Below are 16,788 nucleotides of genomic sequence, written 5' to 3'. Positions count from 1 at the left end.
AACGTGGCTGGGTCTTCCAGCATGACAATGATCCCAAACACACCGCTCGGGCAACAAAGGAGTGGCTCCGTAAAAAGCATTTCAAGGTCCTGGAGTGGCCTAGCCAGTCTCCAGACCTCAACCCCATAGAAAATTTGTGGAGGGAGTTGAAAGTCCGTGTTGCCCAGCGACAGCCCCAAAACATCACTGCTCTAGAGGAGATCTGCATGGAGGAATGGGCCAAAATACCAGCTACAGTGTGTGCAAACCTGGTGAAGACTTACAGGAAACGTTTGACCTCTGTCATTGCCAACAAAGTTTATGTTACAAAGTATTGAGTTGAACTTTTGTTATTGACCAAATACTTATTTTCCACCATAATTTACAAATAAATTCTTTAAAAATCCTACAATGTGATAAAATTTTTTCTCATTTTGTGTCTCATAGTTGAAGTGTACCTATGATGAAAATTACAGACCTCTCTCATCTTTCTAAGTAGGAGAACTTGCACAATCAGTGGCTGACTAAATACTTTTTGGCCCCACTGTAAATGTAAATATGATTTATAAAAGCCTTAAAAGCATAATGTTCAGGTGCTTGGGTGTAACGTGCTGGATTGGAATTCACCTCTTTACTGCTGCAACAGTGAGGAATATGGAGAAAATATCATGTTCCTATGTGTGTACTAAGGCTTTTGTAAGATCTTTTTGATATTAATAACTAAATAAATAAATATCATGTTTTTCTTTTGTCTCCAGGTGTCGAGGGTTTTGGGGGGGCATTCTTTTCTTTCTCTCTTGTTTTTTTCTGTTCCTGCCTCCACCACCTCTTGTTCATCATGTCTTTCCGTAAGGAGATGGAAAAGTATCGGGACGTGGATGAGGATGAGCTTCTGCAGAAACTCAGTGAGGAAGAACTAAGGAGATTAGAGGATGAGCTTGAAGAACTCGATCCTGATGTTAGAACAAATTGTTTATATTTGTAATAGCTGTTAATGTGATGTGATAGGATGTGTAAGGTGATTTAGTGTTACTGGAAAGGAGATATTGCTGGGTACAGTGATTAGTTTAACATTTTTAGGGATGTGATGGTGGATTATTGTTGAGTGATATCAGATTGATCTGATTAGTTGAATAGGTGTTGTTAAGTGATGTGATTGGTTGGTTGTGATGCAATTATTAAATTATTAATGCAGTAATTATTTTCATTTCATTTCATTTTCAGCTTTTAGCAGACGCTTTTATCCAAAGCGACTTACACAATGAGCTTAACACAATGAGCAATTGAGGGTTAAGGGCCTTGCTCAGGGACCCAACAGTGGCAACTTGGTGGTGGCGGGGCTTGAACCGGCAACCTTCTGTTTACTAGTCCAGTACCTTAACCACTGAGCTATCACTGCCCATTTTAAAAGGTTTTGAGTGACATGACTGGTTGGTTGTCTATTTCTAGTAGTGTTATTGGTTGATCAGCATTGATGTGATTGCTGGGTTGGTTATTGTTAATTAGATCATTGGTTAGATAAATTGTTGAGGGAATTTTTGGGTACATTGTTGGGAATGTTTGGGTGAATTGTTGAGGGAATGGTTGGGTGGATTGTTGAGAAAACGTTTGGGTGGATTGTTGAGAAAACGTTTGGGTGGATTGTTGAGGGAATGGTTGGGTGGATTGTTGAGAAAACGTTTGGGTGGATTGTTGAGAAAACGTTTGGGTGGATTGTTGAGGGAATGGTTGGGTGGATTGTTAAGGGAATGGTTGGGTGGATTGTTGAGAAAACGTTTGGGTGAATTTTTGAGAAAACGTTTGGGTGAATTGTTGAGAAAACGTTTGGGTGAATTGTTAAGAAAACGTTTGGGTGAATTGTTGAGAAAACGTTTGGGTGTATTGTTGAGAAAACGTTTGGGTGAATTGTTGAGAAAACGTTTGGGTGTATTGTTGAGAAAACGTTTGGGTGGATTGTTGAGGGAATGGTTGGGTGGATTGTTAAGGGAATGGTTGGGTGGATTGTTAAGGGAATGGTTGGGTGGATTGTTGAGAAAACGTTTGGGTGGATTGTTGAGAAAACGTTTGGGTGAATTGTTGAGAAAACGTTTGGGTGAATTGTTGAGGGAACGTTTGGGTGGATTGTTAAGGGAATTTTTAGGTAGATTGTTAAGGGAATTTTTAGGTAGATTGTTGGGAACGTTTGAGTGGATTGTTGAGAAAAGGTTTGGGTGAATAGTTGAGGGAATGTTTGGGTGAATTGTTGAGGGAACGTTTGGGTGAATTGTTGAGAAAACGTTTGGGTGGATTATTAAGGGATTGGTTGGGTGAATTGTTGAAAACCCAAACGTTTTATCAACGATCCACCCAACCATTACCTCAACAATTCACCCAACCATTCCCAACAATCTACCCAAACGTTCCCTCAACGTTCCCCCCCAAACGTTCCCCCCGACGTTCCCCGAACGTTTTCCCACAGACGTTCCCTCAACGTTCCACCACGAACGTTCCCCCAATGTTTCCCCACGAATGTTCCCTCAACGCTCCTTCACGAACGTTCCCCCCGAACGTTCCCTCAACATTCCCCCACGAACAGTCCTCCAACGTCCCCCACAAACGTTCCCTCAATGTTCCTTCACGAACGTTCCCTCAACATTTCCCCCGAACGTTCCCCCACAAACGTTCCCCACGAACGTTCCCTCAACGTTTCCACACGAACGTTCCCCTAACGTTTCCACACGAACGTTCCCCCAACGTTTCCCCCGAACGTTCCCTCAACGTTCCCCCCCGAACGTTCCCTCAATGTTCCCCCACGAACGTTCCCTCAACATTTTCCCCGAACGTTCCCCCGACGTTTCCCTACCAACGTTCCCCCCCCCCGATCTTTCCCTCAACATTTCCACACGAACGTTCCCCTAACGTTTCCACACTAACGTTCCCCCAACGTTTCCCCCCGAACGTTCCCTCAACGTTTCCCCCGAACGTTCCCTCAATGTTCCCCCACGAACGTTCCCTCAACATTTCCCCCGAACGTTCCCTCAACGTTTCCACACGAACGTTCCCCTAACGTTTCCACACTAACGTTCCTCCAACGTTTCCCCCCGAACGTTCCCTCAACGTTTCCCCCCGAACGTTCCCTCAATGTTCCCCCACGAACTTTCCCCTCAAGGTTTTCTCAACACTCCCCCCACCCCCCAACGTTCCCTCAATGTTGGGGGGAGGAATGTTTGGGTGAATTGTTGAGGGAATGGTTGGGTGGACTGTTGAGAAAACGTTTGGGTGAATTGTTGAGGGAATGGTTGGGTGGATTGTTGAGGGAATGGTTGGGTGGATTGTTGAGAAAACGTTTGAGTGGATTGTTGAGAAAACGTTTGGGTGGACTGTTGAGAAAATGTTTGGGTGAATTGTTGAGGGAATGGTTGGGTGAATTGTTGAAAACCCAAACGTTTTCTCAACGATCCACCCAACCATTACCTCAACAATTCACCCAACCATTCCCAACCATCCACCTAAACGTTCCCTCAACGTTCCCCCACGAACGTTCCCTCAACGTTCTTCACGAACGTTCCCTCAACGTTCCTTCACGAACGTTCCCTCAACGTTTTCCCACGAACGTTCCCCCAATGTTCCCCCTAAACGTCCTTCCAACGTTTCTCCACGAACGTTCCCCCAACGTTTCCCCACGAACGTTCCCCCAATGTTTCCACACGAACGTTCCCTCAACGTTCCCCCTCAACGCTCCCCCCACCTTCCCCCAACGTTTCCTAAATTTGTTGTTATGTTATGAGAACGATCAGGTCAGAAATACTGTAAAACGTTTCTGATAGAAACTATATTATCCCCCTGTCCCATCTGTTTACACTCCTCTCCTGCGTTTCCCCTCACACCATATCCTGCGTTCTCATTGGCTGTTCGACATGTCACTCATTCCCAGTCGCACATCTCAGATCAGATATCTGACGTGCTAGAAAACCGGTACTCGGTATCGGTACTCATGCATCTCTAGTTGAAAGGTATGCCTTTTTACAGTTATAGCAGAAATTATTTTACCTCATGCTAAACACAATAATGTGCTAGAACTAAAGCTGTTTAATTATGTTCAACAATTAAGTCATTGTCTGACAAATAGCATTGCCACAAAGTTAAATGACATAATGGAAATTTCTGTACCACCAATAATTAATCTAATTTGCTGTATGTACAAATCCCATTTCATTCATGTTCCCTACAAGTGTATATAAACGTTTGACTTTAACTGTAACATATTAATTGTATAGAATAGTTACCGCAATTAATGCAGATGCCAGGCAGAGAGTTGTGGGATTTATAGTGTTTAAGAAATGAAATATTTTGTGTGTGAAAATGAAAATAATAGATACTTTAGAGATACACATCATTAAATGATCATTAATTTAACCTGGATGACATATCAACAAACTAAAATACAAACAAGATATCCATGTAGTAAAATCAACAAGAAAATACACATAGTTCCTTGCTAATAACCACTATTGTGTATGCAGTTGTTCATAACAAAATTATGCAACTGATAAATTATTCATAATTACACAACAGCATTAGAAATGAATAAAACATTAGTGGGCTCCTTTCAGAAGCATTCTTATTCTACCTAAACAAACTGTTTAGAGCATCAGCTGAGAAGGCTACGAGGCGAAAAGCTCATTGCAGCTCATAAATAATGGATTTCTCATTCTGGGTCAATTAGACTAAACAAAATATGCTCTGAACTGTGAACACTCTAGCAATATGTGTGGCCCCTTGTTGCTTGCATTTTATGTTCTCAGTGATGGAATAAAAAGTAGATTTTGTATCATAAGACTAAATTATAATGTGTTACAAAAGTTCAACAGCTGAAGCTCACTACGACAGTTTACTATTATTCAGTAATTTCAGAATTTACTCTTCTTACTAGTACTGCCAGACGTTACAATTATGAATCTAATTAGTAGATATGCCACCCACTTCACAAATTGTAGCAGATAAATGAGCAAAAGATATGACACTTTTTCTGTAGTATGAACACAATGAACAGATTCTCCTGAATTCACTGATTCTTCTTTTTACTGCATTTTACTAAACGTCCCAACTTTTCTGGACATGGGGATTGTACATGTTACTGATATTTTTTTCTTGCCACCAAAATGTATGATATAATATATATAATATATGAACTAACACAGGATAGGTGTATAAAGATCAGCAGGAGGACTAATCTTGGTGTCCCTATACCTTTGATCCTTCTTTTTTTTAATGAACAGCTTTTTAACCGTTTTCAACTAACTGAATTACATGGTTAGAACTTGTAATCATATCTACAATATAAAACGTTTAAGAAAGCTTTGAGCTTTCTGATGTTCATTTTACATATGCTTATAGATGCATAGATTTGTGCATGAATGGTTTTGGGGGGGCATTCTTTTCTTTCTCTCTTGTTTTTTTCTGTTCCTGCCTCCACCACCTCTTGTTCATCATGTCTTTCCGTAAGGAGATGGAAAAGTATCGGGACGTGGATGAGGATGAGCTTCTGCAGAAACTCAGTGAGGAAGAACTAAGGAGATTAGAGGATGAGCTTGAAGAACTCGATCCTGATGTTAGAACAAATTGTTTATATTTGTAATAGCTGTTAATGTGATGTGATAGGATGTGTAAGGTGATTTAGTGTTACTGGAAAGGAGATATTGCTGGGTACAGTGATTAGTTTAACATTTTTAGGGATGTGATGGTGGATTATTGTTGAGTGATATCAGATTGATCTGATTAGTTGAATAGGTGTTGTTAAGTGATGTGATTGGTTGGTTGTGATGCAATTATTACATTATTAATGCAGTAATTATTTTCATTTCATTTCATTTTCAGCTTTTAGCAGACGCTTTTATCCAAAGCGACTTACACAATGAGCTTAACACAATGAGCAATTGAGGGTTAAGGGCCTTGCTCAGGGACCCAACAGTGGCAACTTGGTGGTGGCGGGGCTTGAACCGGCAACCTTCTGTTTACTAGTCCAGTACCTTAACCACTGAGCTATCACTGCCCATTTTAAAAGGTTTTGAGTGACATGACTGGTTGGTTGTCTATTTCTAGTAGTGTTATTGGTTGATCAGCATTGATGTGATTGCTGGGTTGGTTATTGTTAATTAGATCATTGGTTAGATAAATTGTTGAGGGAATTTTTGGGTACATTGTTGGGAATGTTTGGGTGAATTGTTGAGGGAATGGTTGGGTGGGTTGTTGAGGGAACGTTTGGGTGAATTGTTGAGAAAACGTTTGGGTGAAGTGTTGAGAAAACGTTTGGGTGGATTGTTGAGAAAACGTTTGGGTGGATTGTTGAGAAAACGTTTGGGTGGATTGTTGAGGGAATGGTTGGGTGGATTGTTGAGAAAACGTTTGGGTGGATTGTTGAGAAAACGTTTGGGTGGATTGTTGAGGGAATGGTTGGGTGGATTGTTAAGGGAATGGTTGGGTGGATTGTTGAGAAAACGTTTGGGTGGATTGTTGAGAAAACGTTTGGGTGAATTTTTGAGAAAACGTTTGGGTGAATTGTTGAGAAAACGTTTGGGTGAATTGTTAAGAAAACGTTTGGGTGAATTGTTGAGAAAACGTTTGGGTGTATTGTTGAGAAAACGTTTGGGTGAATTGTTGAGAAAACGTTTGGGTGTATTGTTGAGAAAACGTTTGGGTGGATTGTTGAGGGAATGGTTGGGTGGATTGTTAAGGGAATGGTTGGGTGGATTGTTAAGGGAATGGTTGGGTGGATTGTTGAGAAAACGTTTGGGTGGATTGTTGAGAAAACGTTTGGGTGAATTGTTGAGAAAACGTTTGGGTGAATTGTTGAGGGAACGTTTGGGTGGATTGTTAAGGGAATTTTTAGGTAGATTGTTAAGGGAATTTTTAGGTAGATTGTTGGGAACGTTTGAGTGGATTGTTGAGAAAAGGTTTGGGTGAATAGTTGAGGGAATGTTTGGGTGAATTGTTGAGGGAACGTTTGGGTGAATTGTTGAGAAAACGTTTGGGTGGATTATTAAGGGATTGGTTGGGTGAATTGTTGAAAACCCAAACGTTTTATCAACGATCCACCCAACCATTACCTCAACAATTCACCCAACCATTCCCAACAATCTACCCAAACGTTCCCTCAACGTTCCCCCCCAAACGTTCCCCCCGACGTTCCCCGAACGTTTTCCCACAGACGTTCCCTCAACGTTCCACCACGAACGTTCCCCCAATGTTTCCCCACGAATGTTCCCTCAACGCTCCTTCACGAACGTTCCCCCCGAACGTTCCCTCAACATTCCCCCACGAACAGTCCTCCAACGTCCCCCACAAACGTTCCCTCAATGTTCCTTCACGAACGTTCCCTCAACATTTCCCCCGAACGTTCCCCCACAAACGTTCCCCACGAACGTTCCCTCAACGTTTCCACACGAACGTTCCCCTAACGTTTCCACACGAACGTTCCCCCAACGTTTCCCCCGAACGTTCCCTCAACGTTCCCCCCCGAACGTTCCCTCAATGTTCCCCCACGAACGTTCCCTCAACATTTTCCCCGAACGTTCCCCCGACGTATCCCTACCAACGTTCCCCCCCCCCGATCTTTCCCTCAACATTTCCACACGAACGTTCCCCTAACGTTTCCACACTAACGTTCCCCCAACGTTTCCCCCCGAACGTTCCCTCAACGTTTCCCCCGAACGTTCCCTCAATGTTCCCCCACGAACGTTCCCTCAACATTTCCCCCGAACGTTCCCTCAACGTTTCCACACGAACGTTCCCCTAACGTTTCCACACTAACGTTCCTCCAACGTTTCCCCCCGAACGTTCCCTCAACGTTTCCCCCCGAACGTTCCCTCAATGTTCCCCCACGAACGTTCCCTCAACATTTCCCCCGAACGTTTCCCCAATGTTCCCCCACGAACGTTCCCCCAACGTTCCCCCACAAACGTTCCCCCAACGTTTCCCCCCGAACGTTCCCTCAACGTTTCCCCCCGAACGTTCCCTCAATGTTCCCCCACGAACTTTCCCCTCAAGGTTTTCTCAACACTCCCCCCACCCCCCAACGTTCCCTCAATGTTGGGGGGAGGAATGTTTGGGTGAATTGTTGAGGGAATGGTTGGGTGGACTGTTGAGAAAACGTTTGGGTGAATTGTTGAGGGAATGGTTGGGTGGATTGTTGAGGGAATGGTTGGGTGGATTGTTGAGAAAACGTTTGAGTGGATTGTTGAGAAAACGTTTGGGTGGACTGTTGAGAAAATGTTTGGGTGAATTGTTGAGGGAATGGTTGGGTGAATTGTTGAAAACCCAAACGTTTTCTCAACGATCCACCCAACCATTACCTCAACAATTCACCCAACCATTCCCAACCATCCACGTAAACGTTCCCTCAACGTTCCCCCACGAACGTTCCCTCAACGTTCCTCACGAACGTTCCCTCAACGTTCCTTCACGAACGTTCCCTCAACGTTCCTTCACGAACGTTCCCTCAACGTTTTCCCACGAACGTTCCCCCAATGTTCCCCCTAAACGTCCTTCCAACGTTTCTCCACGAACGTTCCCCCAACGTTTCCCCACGAACGTTCCCCCAATGTTTCCACACGAACGTTCCCTCAACGTTCCCCCTCAACGCTCCCCCCACCTTCCCCCAACGTTTCCTAAATTTGTTGTTATGTTATGAGAACGATCAGGTCAGAAATACTGTAAAACGTTTCTGATAGAAACTATATTATCCCCCTGTCCCATCTGTTTACACTCCTCTCCTGCGTTTCCCCTCACACCATATCCTGCGTTCTCATTGGCTGTTCGACATGTCACTCATTCCCAGTCGCACATCTCAGATCAGATATCTGACGTGCTAGAAAACCGGTACTCGGTATCGGTACTCATGCATCTCTAGTTGAAAGGTATGCCTTTTTACAGTTATAGCAGAAATTATTTTACCTCATGCTAAACACAATAATGTGCTAGAACTAAAGCTGTTTAATTATGTTCAACAATTAAGTCATTGTCTGACAAATAGCATTGCCACAAAGTTAAATGACATAATGGAAATTTCTGTACCACCAATAATTAATCTAATTTGCTGTATGTACAAATCCCATTTCATTCATGTTCCCTACAAGTGTATATAAACGTTTGACTTTAACTGTAACATATTAATTGTATAGAATAGTTACCGCAATTAATGCAGATGCCAGGCAGAGAGTTGTGGGATTTATAGTGTTTAAGAAATGAAATATTTTGTGTGTGAAAATGAAAATAATAGATACTTTAGAGATACACATCATTAAATGATCATTAATTTAACCTGGATGACATATCAACAAACTAAAATACAAACAAGATATCCATGTAGTAAAATCAACAAGAAAATACACATAGTTCCTTGCTAATAACCACTATTGTGTATGCAGTTGTTCATAACAAAATTATGCAACTGATAAATTATTCATAATTACACAACAGCATTAGAAATGAATAAAACATTAGTGGGCTCCTTTCAGAAGCATTCTTATTCTACCTAAACAAACTGTTTAGAGCATCAGCTGAGAAGGCTACGAGGCGAAAAGCTCATTGCAGCTCATAAATAATGGATTTCTCATTCTGGGTCAATTAGACTAAACAAAATATGCTCTGAACTGTGAACACTCTAGCAATATGTGTGGCCCCTTGTTGCTTGCATTTTATGTTCTCAGTGATGGAATAAAAAGTAGATTTTGTATCATAAGACTAAATTATAATGTGTTACAAAAGTTCAACAGCTGAAGCTCACTACGACAGTTTACTATTATTCAGTAATTTCAGAATTTACTCTTCTTACTAGTACTGCCAGACGTTACAATTATGAATCTAATTAGTAGATATGCCACCCACTTCACAAATTGTAGCAGATAAATGAGCAAAAGATATGACACTTTTTCTGTAGTATGAACACAATGAACAGATTCTCCTGAATTCACTGATTCTTCTTTTTACTGCATTTTACTAAACGTCCCAACTTTTCTGGACATGGGGATTGTACATGTTACTGATATTTTTTTCTTGCCACCAAAATGTATGATATAATATATATAATATATGAACTAACACAGGATAGGTGTATAAAGATCAGCAGGAGGACTAATCTTGGTGTCCCTATACCTTTGATCCTTCTTTTTTTTAATGAACAGCTTTTTAACCGTTTTCAACTAACTGAATTACATGGTTAGAACTTGTAATCATATCTACAATATAAAACGTTTAAGAAAGCTTTGAGCTTTCTGATGTTCATTTTACATATGCTTATAGATGCATAGATTTGTGCATGAATTTATAATTTTGAATGGGCTTAACCACTGATGTCATTAATAGTAAATCAAAGCTGAAAACATCAAAATCTATGCTGGCTTTCATTATGTATTTTTGTGCCTACATAAAAAGTCATAAGTAAGGCCCTACCAAATTCATGGCAGTGAAAATCGTGTCCTAGATCAGAAAAAAGAGCAATTTCCCATGTAATATGCAATTTGCTGTGAAATTCTAATCTTAGGCTTTTGTTTAGCAATTTAACATTTTTCATTCATGTAGTGTATGAAATATGAGGCACAATATGCAATATTAGGCGATCCTTTTCTGTGGTGTGGTGTGCTGACAATTTTTGATGTATGTGTTCACATTTTAAGTGCATTTTGTCCCTTTGGGGATTCCATAGTCAATGAAAAAGTGTGCTTCTCTACACATGCGATCATCTCTGTGCTGTGCCTCAAAAAACAAGCCAGTAAAGTATTATGCTCCCAATAGTTTGTCCATGTACAGTTTATTTCCTACTTTAGTAACTTTGAACTCTGAAGATGCTCGTTTACATTAGCAATCGGTTAGGGCCTTGTCAAGTTACTAGGTTTTACTCTTATTTAAATAGTATTTACTTACAAAGTACTTTTACCCACAAATATTTTGTCCACATATCTCTGCAAATTGCATTTGTAATAAAAAACCAGGTAACCAATACTAAAATCCATTCAGTTAATTATTTATTTAAATATATCAGCCTTTATATATGGAGTTGGCCTCCCTTTTGCAGATCTAAAAGCCTTCACTGCTTTGAAAAGTGTCTTTGAGAATCTGTAGCACTTCACTTAAAGGAGCATATATGAAGTTGGGCACTGATGTTTTCCAGCTCATCCCAAATGTGTTCAATAGGGTTGAGGTAAGAGCTCAGTACAGGCCACTTAAGTTCAACCACACCAAACTTTTGTCACAAAACCCTTACTAGCAACACCTGAACTCAATGATTGTGTTCGCTTATGCTTACATTCGTGCAGGTCACCTGCTTGCAAAATGAAATGCTAAAAATGTAAACAGTGGTGAAAACTGTCTAATCTTTCATTCTGCACAGTAAAATGCTAAATCTTGCATTAATGCTTGAATCAATAGGATATTACTCTCTCATCAAACACTCAAATGCAACATAATCCACTGATTCAGCTCCCATACTGTACACTGTATGCATCATGACATCGGTGAGTAATGGAGCCATGCCTACCAGACTGGTGCACAGAGGGCAGATAAATAGTTATGTGTTGCATAGACTTGTGGGTAATCTACACTTTCCAGAATAGCTGTTTGTTTTAGGGGGCTTGACTGTTTTTCATGTTGTAAAGTATGTTTGCAAATGATTCTGTTCTGTAGTTGGTATCCTGCCTGCGTAGTACACCTGTCTGTCTAAAAGAGCTGTTTGCAGTAAGTCTAGTTTTTGTGAAGAAAAAGGCCTATGCTACATTGGTGTAAGAAGTGGGATCCTCTGAACCAGATGAAGATGCAACACATCAGCTGCCGGCATGATAAAAGTATGGTGGCTGTAAAGGAACAGACTAGCTCTCCTGGGAGAGAGTGTGCTCTCCCAAAGAAAGCAAGTAGCGAGGCACCAGCTCCCACTGTAAGCCTGGGACCGATGCAGCCTCCCCAAGTGTGGATGTACAGGGGTTGGACAAAATAACTGAAACACCTGTCATTTTAGTGTGGGAGGTTTCATGGCTAAATTGGACTGGTCTGGTGGCCAATCTTCATTAATTGCACATTGCACCAGTAAGAGCAGAGTGTGAAGGTTCAATTAGCAGGGTAAGAGCACAGTTTTGCTCAAAATATTGCAATGCACACAACATTATGGGTGACATACCAGAGTTCAAAAGAGGACAAATTGTTGGTGCACGTCTTGCTGGCGCATCTGTGACCAAGACAGCAAGTCTTTGTGATGTATCAAGAGCCACGGTATCCAGGGTAATGTCAGCATACCACCAAGAAGGACAAACCACATCCAACAGGATTAACTGTGGACGCAAGAGGAAGCTGTCTGAAAGGGATGTTCGGGTGCTAACCCGGATTGTATCCAAAAAACATAAAACCACGGCTGCCCAAATCACGGCAGAATTAAATGTGCACCTCAACTCTCCTGTTTCCACCAGAACTGTCCGTCGGGAGCTCCACAGGGTCAATATACACGGCCGGGCTGCTATAGCCAAACCTTTGGTCACTCGTGCCAATGCCAAACGTCGGTTTCAATGGTGCAAGGAGCGCAAATCTTGGGCTGTGGACAATGTGAAACATGTATTGTTCTCTGATGAGTCCACCTTTACTGTTTTCCCCACATCCGGGAGAGTTACGGTGTGGAGAAGCCCCAAAGAAGCGTACCACCCAGACTGTTGCATGCCCAGAGTGAAGCATGGGGGTGGATCAGTGATGGTTTGGGCTGCCATATCATGGCATTCCCTTGGCCCAATACTTGTGCTAGATGGGCGCGTCACTGCCAAGGACTACCGAACCATTCTGGAGGACCATGTGCATCCAATGGCGGTGCCGTGTATCAGGATGACAATGCACCAATACACACAGCAAGACTGGTGAAAGATTGGTTTGATGAACATGAAAGTGAAGTTGAACATCTCCCATGGCCTGCACAGTCACCAGATCTAAATATTATTGAGCCACTTTGGGGTGTTTTGGAGAAGCGAGTCAGGAAACGTTTTCCTCCACCAGCATCACGTAGTGACCTGGCCACTATCCTGCAAGAAGAATGGCTTAAAATCCCTCTGACCACTGTGCAGGACTTGTATATGTCATTTCCAAGACGAATTGACGCTGTATTGGCCGCAAAAGGAGGCCCTACACCATACTAATAAATTATTGTGGTCTAAAACCAGGTGTTTCAGTTATTTTGTCCAACCCCTGTACAATGGATAGCAGCGATTGGGCAATGTACCACCACCAATTTAAGCTGATTGCCAGTGCTGATAGGGGGAGTAAGCAGCCAAACTGGAAGGCAAAGATTTGCAGATGTTTATGGATATTTCTCTGGAACAAGGCATCACGAAGGAGCAGCTGATGGAAAGCCACAATAGCCGTAAAAAAAAGAAGCTTGCCAGAACCCCCCAGTGAACACAGGTCCAAGCACCACGTACAAGGGGCTGCCTGATGTAACATGCTCGATGGTGGGCGGCACATCCAGTTGGATCCGTGCGTAGAAAACCAGATGTACCGACTCAACTGTTGCTGTCAATGCACCAGCAGAACTTGACACTAGAACTTGATCATTTCGGCTTGGGGGACTGGCCGCCGACCACCAAGCTGCTTTGCAGACCCATTGGGGGCACTTTGGTCGGCAGTAAGGGCGCTGCCTAAAACAATGGAGGGTGCAATAGAATGTCGATGGGCACTGGGGCCACGCCCACCGGGCTGTGATTGGTGCACAAAGGAACGATATGTAAATAGTTACATGTCGCAAAGGCATGTGGGTAGTTTACCATTTTTAGAGTAACTGTTTGTTTTAGGTGGCTTGACTGATTTTATGTTGTGAAATTTGCTTGCGAACAGTTCTGTTCTGTAGTTGGTTTCCTGCCTGCGTAGTACACCTGTCCAACCTAAAGCCTCCTAATATAAGCCAAAAGTGTTTTTTTTTATTCAGTAAGCTGCGTTTTGTGGAGAAAGAGCCTACTTTACAGTATATTTACTGTACAAATAGCACAGAAAATAAAGTTTTTACAATTGCGGTTTGTTTTTATGTTTATAAAATCAACGTTTACAATACGTTAGCACTACAATATACAGAATTCAATAAACATTTCTGTGCTCATGGCTTTAGCTTGCGAAAATAAATGTCACACTAAGTAGAGTGAGCAGCATAGAAATAGCACATTTCTTACCATTTTGCTAGTCGGTCGACAAAATTCCGCTTCAAAAATTGGCAGCAACAAATGACTACAAAAAATAAAGTCAAACAGGCTTCTTTTCTTTAAGCAAATATGCGTTTTGCTTTCAAACAACAGGTCCAAATACTCGCTGTTCGTTTCTGCGGCTTTACTGCAGCGATTAAGGAGGAGTTATTATGGCAAAGCAAGAGCCGCCGCTAGTACAGGAGAGGTGGGAAGAGTACAGTGCATCCGGGTATTTCTATGGCCGAAACCTAAATAGCTCCTAACACACTACATAAGCTAACTACATAGGGTGTTAGATAACGGAGGTTAGACTTCATGAAGTGAACTAAACAAGTGTTAATAGAGCTATTTATAATTCCGCATGTGAAAAGAGAAAGCCCATATTTGCATAAACGCATCAAATATGACAGGATATTTAGTCGTTTCTTAGCCATCATGTGCTTACAGCGATAAAACTGTATCTTATTGAACATTTGTCCTCAAGGTACCATCTAAGATCACAGTAAATCTTTGATTATACTAGCAGAAGGAATAAACCTATAAGAAATAACACATGTATATGCTACGTCTACAGCTTTATATTATACCGCAGTGCTGATTTTTGCCAAATTATTTTTTATTCTTTGATGCTTTACCACCATCTACTGGAGACTATAATGACAGTTTGTATTTAGTAAAGCCCAATTTTATGAACTTGGTTATGTATATCCTTTCTTACACCAAATGTCCCTTTTCTATTGCATATGCTGCAAATCAGGAGCCCACATTTATAGCCCCCTTTTTTTTACTGCGCAATACCATATGTAGATGTGCTATTTTAAATATATTTTCCAACATGTATGGCGCTTTTCCACTGCACGATATCTTGTGGTATGGTACGTTTTTAAAGCCACATTGGTCGTGGTTGTTTCATTCGTCAAGTGACTCATACTGTACTTCATACCCGTACTAAATTTGGTTACCCTACTTGACCAGGGACCATGCATACCGGGCGGGCCATATGGGTGGAACCAGAGCGGTAGAGAGAACAGAGTGGCGACACTCCCATAGGGAACTGTTGTAAAGGGGGCGGGACATTTTTTTCTGAGCAGCTTCCGGGTTGTGGAGCTCTGTATAGTTCCAAACATCCCATAGAGCCCCATTCATTTCCACTACTTATCAAACATTTTTAGCTGTATGTTGCTTTGTTTAAAAAAATTTAATGTCATTAATATACTTAATACTGTTATTGTTTAGCATTTGCTCAGCACTAAATGTTACATGTTTATCTTAATTAATAGGTATAACTGAATTTAGCTCAGTCAGTTAAGCTAAATTAATGACACTAGAGTCTTTTCACCTAAAATGAGTTGATTAATCAAGAGTCTTGTTACAGAAATGATCATAAAACATTTGAGCCATAATAAATCATGCTACTTTCACTTTCATACTTAAGTACATTTGAAGGTAAATACTTTAGTACTTTTACTCAAGTGGAGGTAAAGAGTATTTTTACTTTTACTACTACTTTTACTGGAGTAATATGTTACCTTGGATATCTCTACTTTAACTTAACTACATGGTTTGTGTACCTTGTCCACCACTTACATTAGACAAAATGAACTTGTGCATATTCATAATGAATTCATTAATGTATTACATGTAGGAATCAATTATTAATAACTCATAAAATAAAAGATGAATGAATGCTATTTCATGTACCTGTACTATAATGTTTTTGGTACGGTAGTGTGTTTATCAATCTGTTCATTCAGTGCAGGTAAACCTTATGAATCCAGCCACATGGCTTATCGTTTAACCAAAATGATTATTATTATGAATCCTCAGGAAAGTGAAGGGAGATTAGTTTATGCAAAAAACAAAACAAAAAACTGTCTAATTTGTATATTGTCTCTACTACTTAATGATATCGCATTATGTAATGTATGCTAATATAATGTACTGTGTGTTAACAAGAACGACCTATTAACAAGTCCTTATAAACATCAATCTTCCACTTCATATACCAAACTGATATTAAAGCAGATGCAGTAAATGTAAAGGCAGGTAAAAATACCCAGAAATTGTACAAATGTTTATTATTTAGCGTTTAATATTTCATTCACTGCTGCCTGTCCCATATGAGAACATGACAGCGCCGGGTTTGTTTGGAACTATTGGAGGGTTACATGAACCACGTGACCGCGTGGCGGCGAGAACAAGGAGTGTCGCAACTCTCTCTCTCTACGGCTCTGGGTGGAACGAGAAACATTGTAAACCTCTGATTGGTCAAATGCAACATACAACCACCAATGGAATGATACAAAACAAGCGCCTTATTTAAAACCCTAGTGCAAAAGATGTCCTAAAACCAGTGTCATGAGAAACATTATAGAAAAAATTGAATATGGTGGAGAATGCTGCCATAGCATTACATTCATGGAATTCCTCATGTTTTATGAGTAACTAGTGCAGTTTGAAACAGAGATTAGTGTAATAGGTACAGTGTAAATAGTTCTGGATTTGGAGGTGTACTGTATTGTACTATAAGGTACCCTGCAATGAAACAGGGGCATGTTGTGTACATAGTGCACTAGATAGTATTGTTGATATGAATTTATGTTCCCTACGTAGTGCACTAGATAGTGAATTA

The 16,788-nt window shown here is 41.1% G+C and overlaps 1 protein-coding gene across 1 annotated transcript in view; it reads right to left on the bottom strand.

The window, feature by feature from the left end:
• The window catches only part of ppp3r1a (protein phosphatase 3, regulatory subunit B, alpha a), a 34,435-nt gene that overhangs the window by 14,868 nt on the left and 2,779 nt on the right, over positions 1 to 16,788 (bottom strand). The window contains exon 2 of the mRNA XM_062996354.1: positions 14,145 to 14,301. Coding sequence (XP_062852424.1) covers positions 14,145 to 14,301 — 157 coding nt within the window. The remainder of the gene's footprint in view (positions 1 to 14,144; positions 14,302 to 16,788) is intronic.

Source organism: Trichomycterus rosablanca, chromosome 5 (assembly GCF_030014385.1).
Source record: "Trichomycterus rosablanca isolate fTriRos1 chromosome 5, fTriRos1.hap1, whole genome shotgun sequence".
In the NCBI taxonomy this organism is placed as follows: Eukaryota; Metazoa; Chordata; class Actinopteri; order Siluriformes; family Trichomycteridae; genus Trichomycterus; species Trichomycterus rosablanca.
Note: the sequence above shows the minus strand (reverse complement) of the source record. Positions and strands in the feature narration are given on the sequence as shown.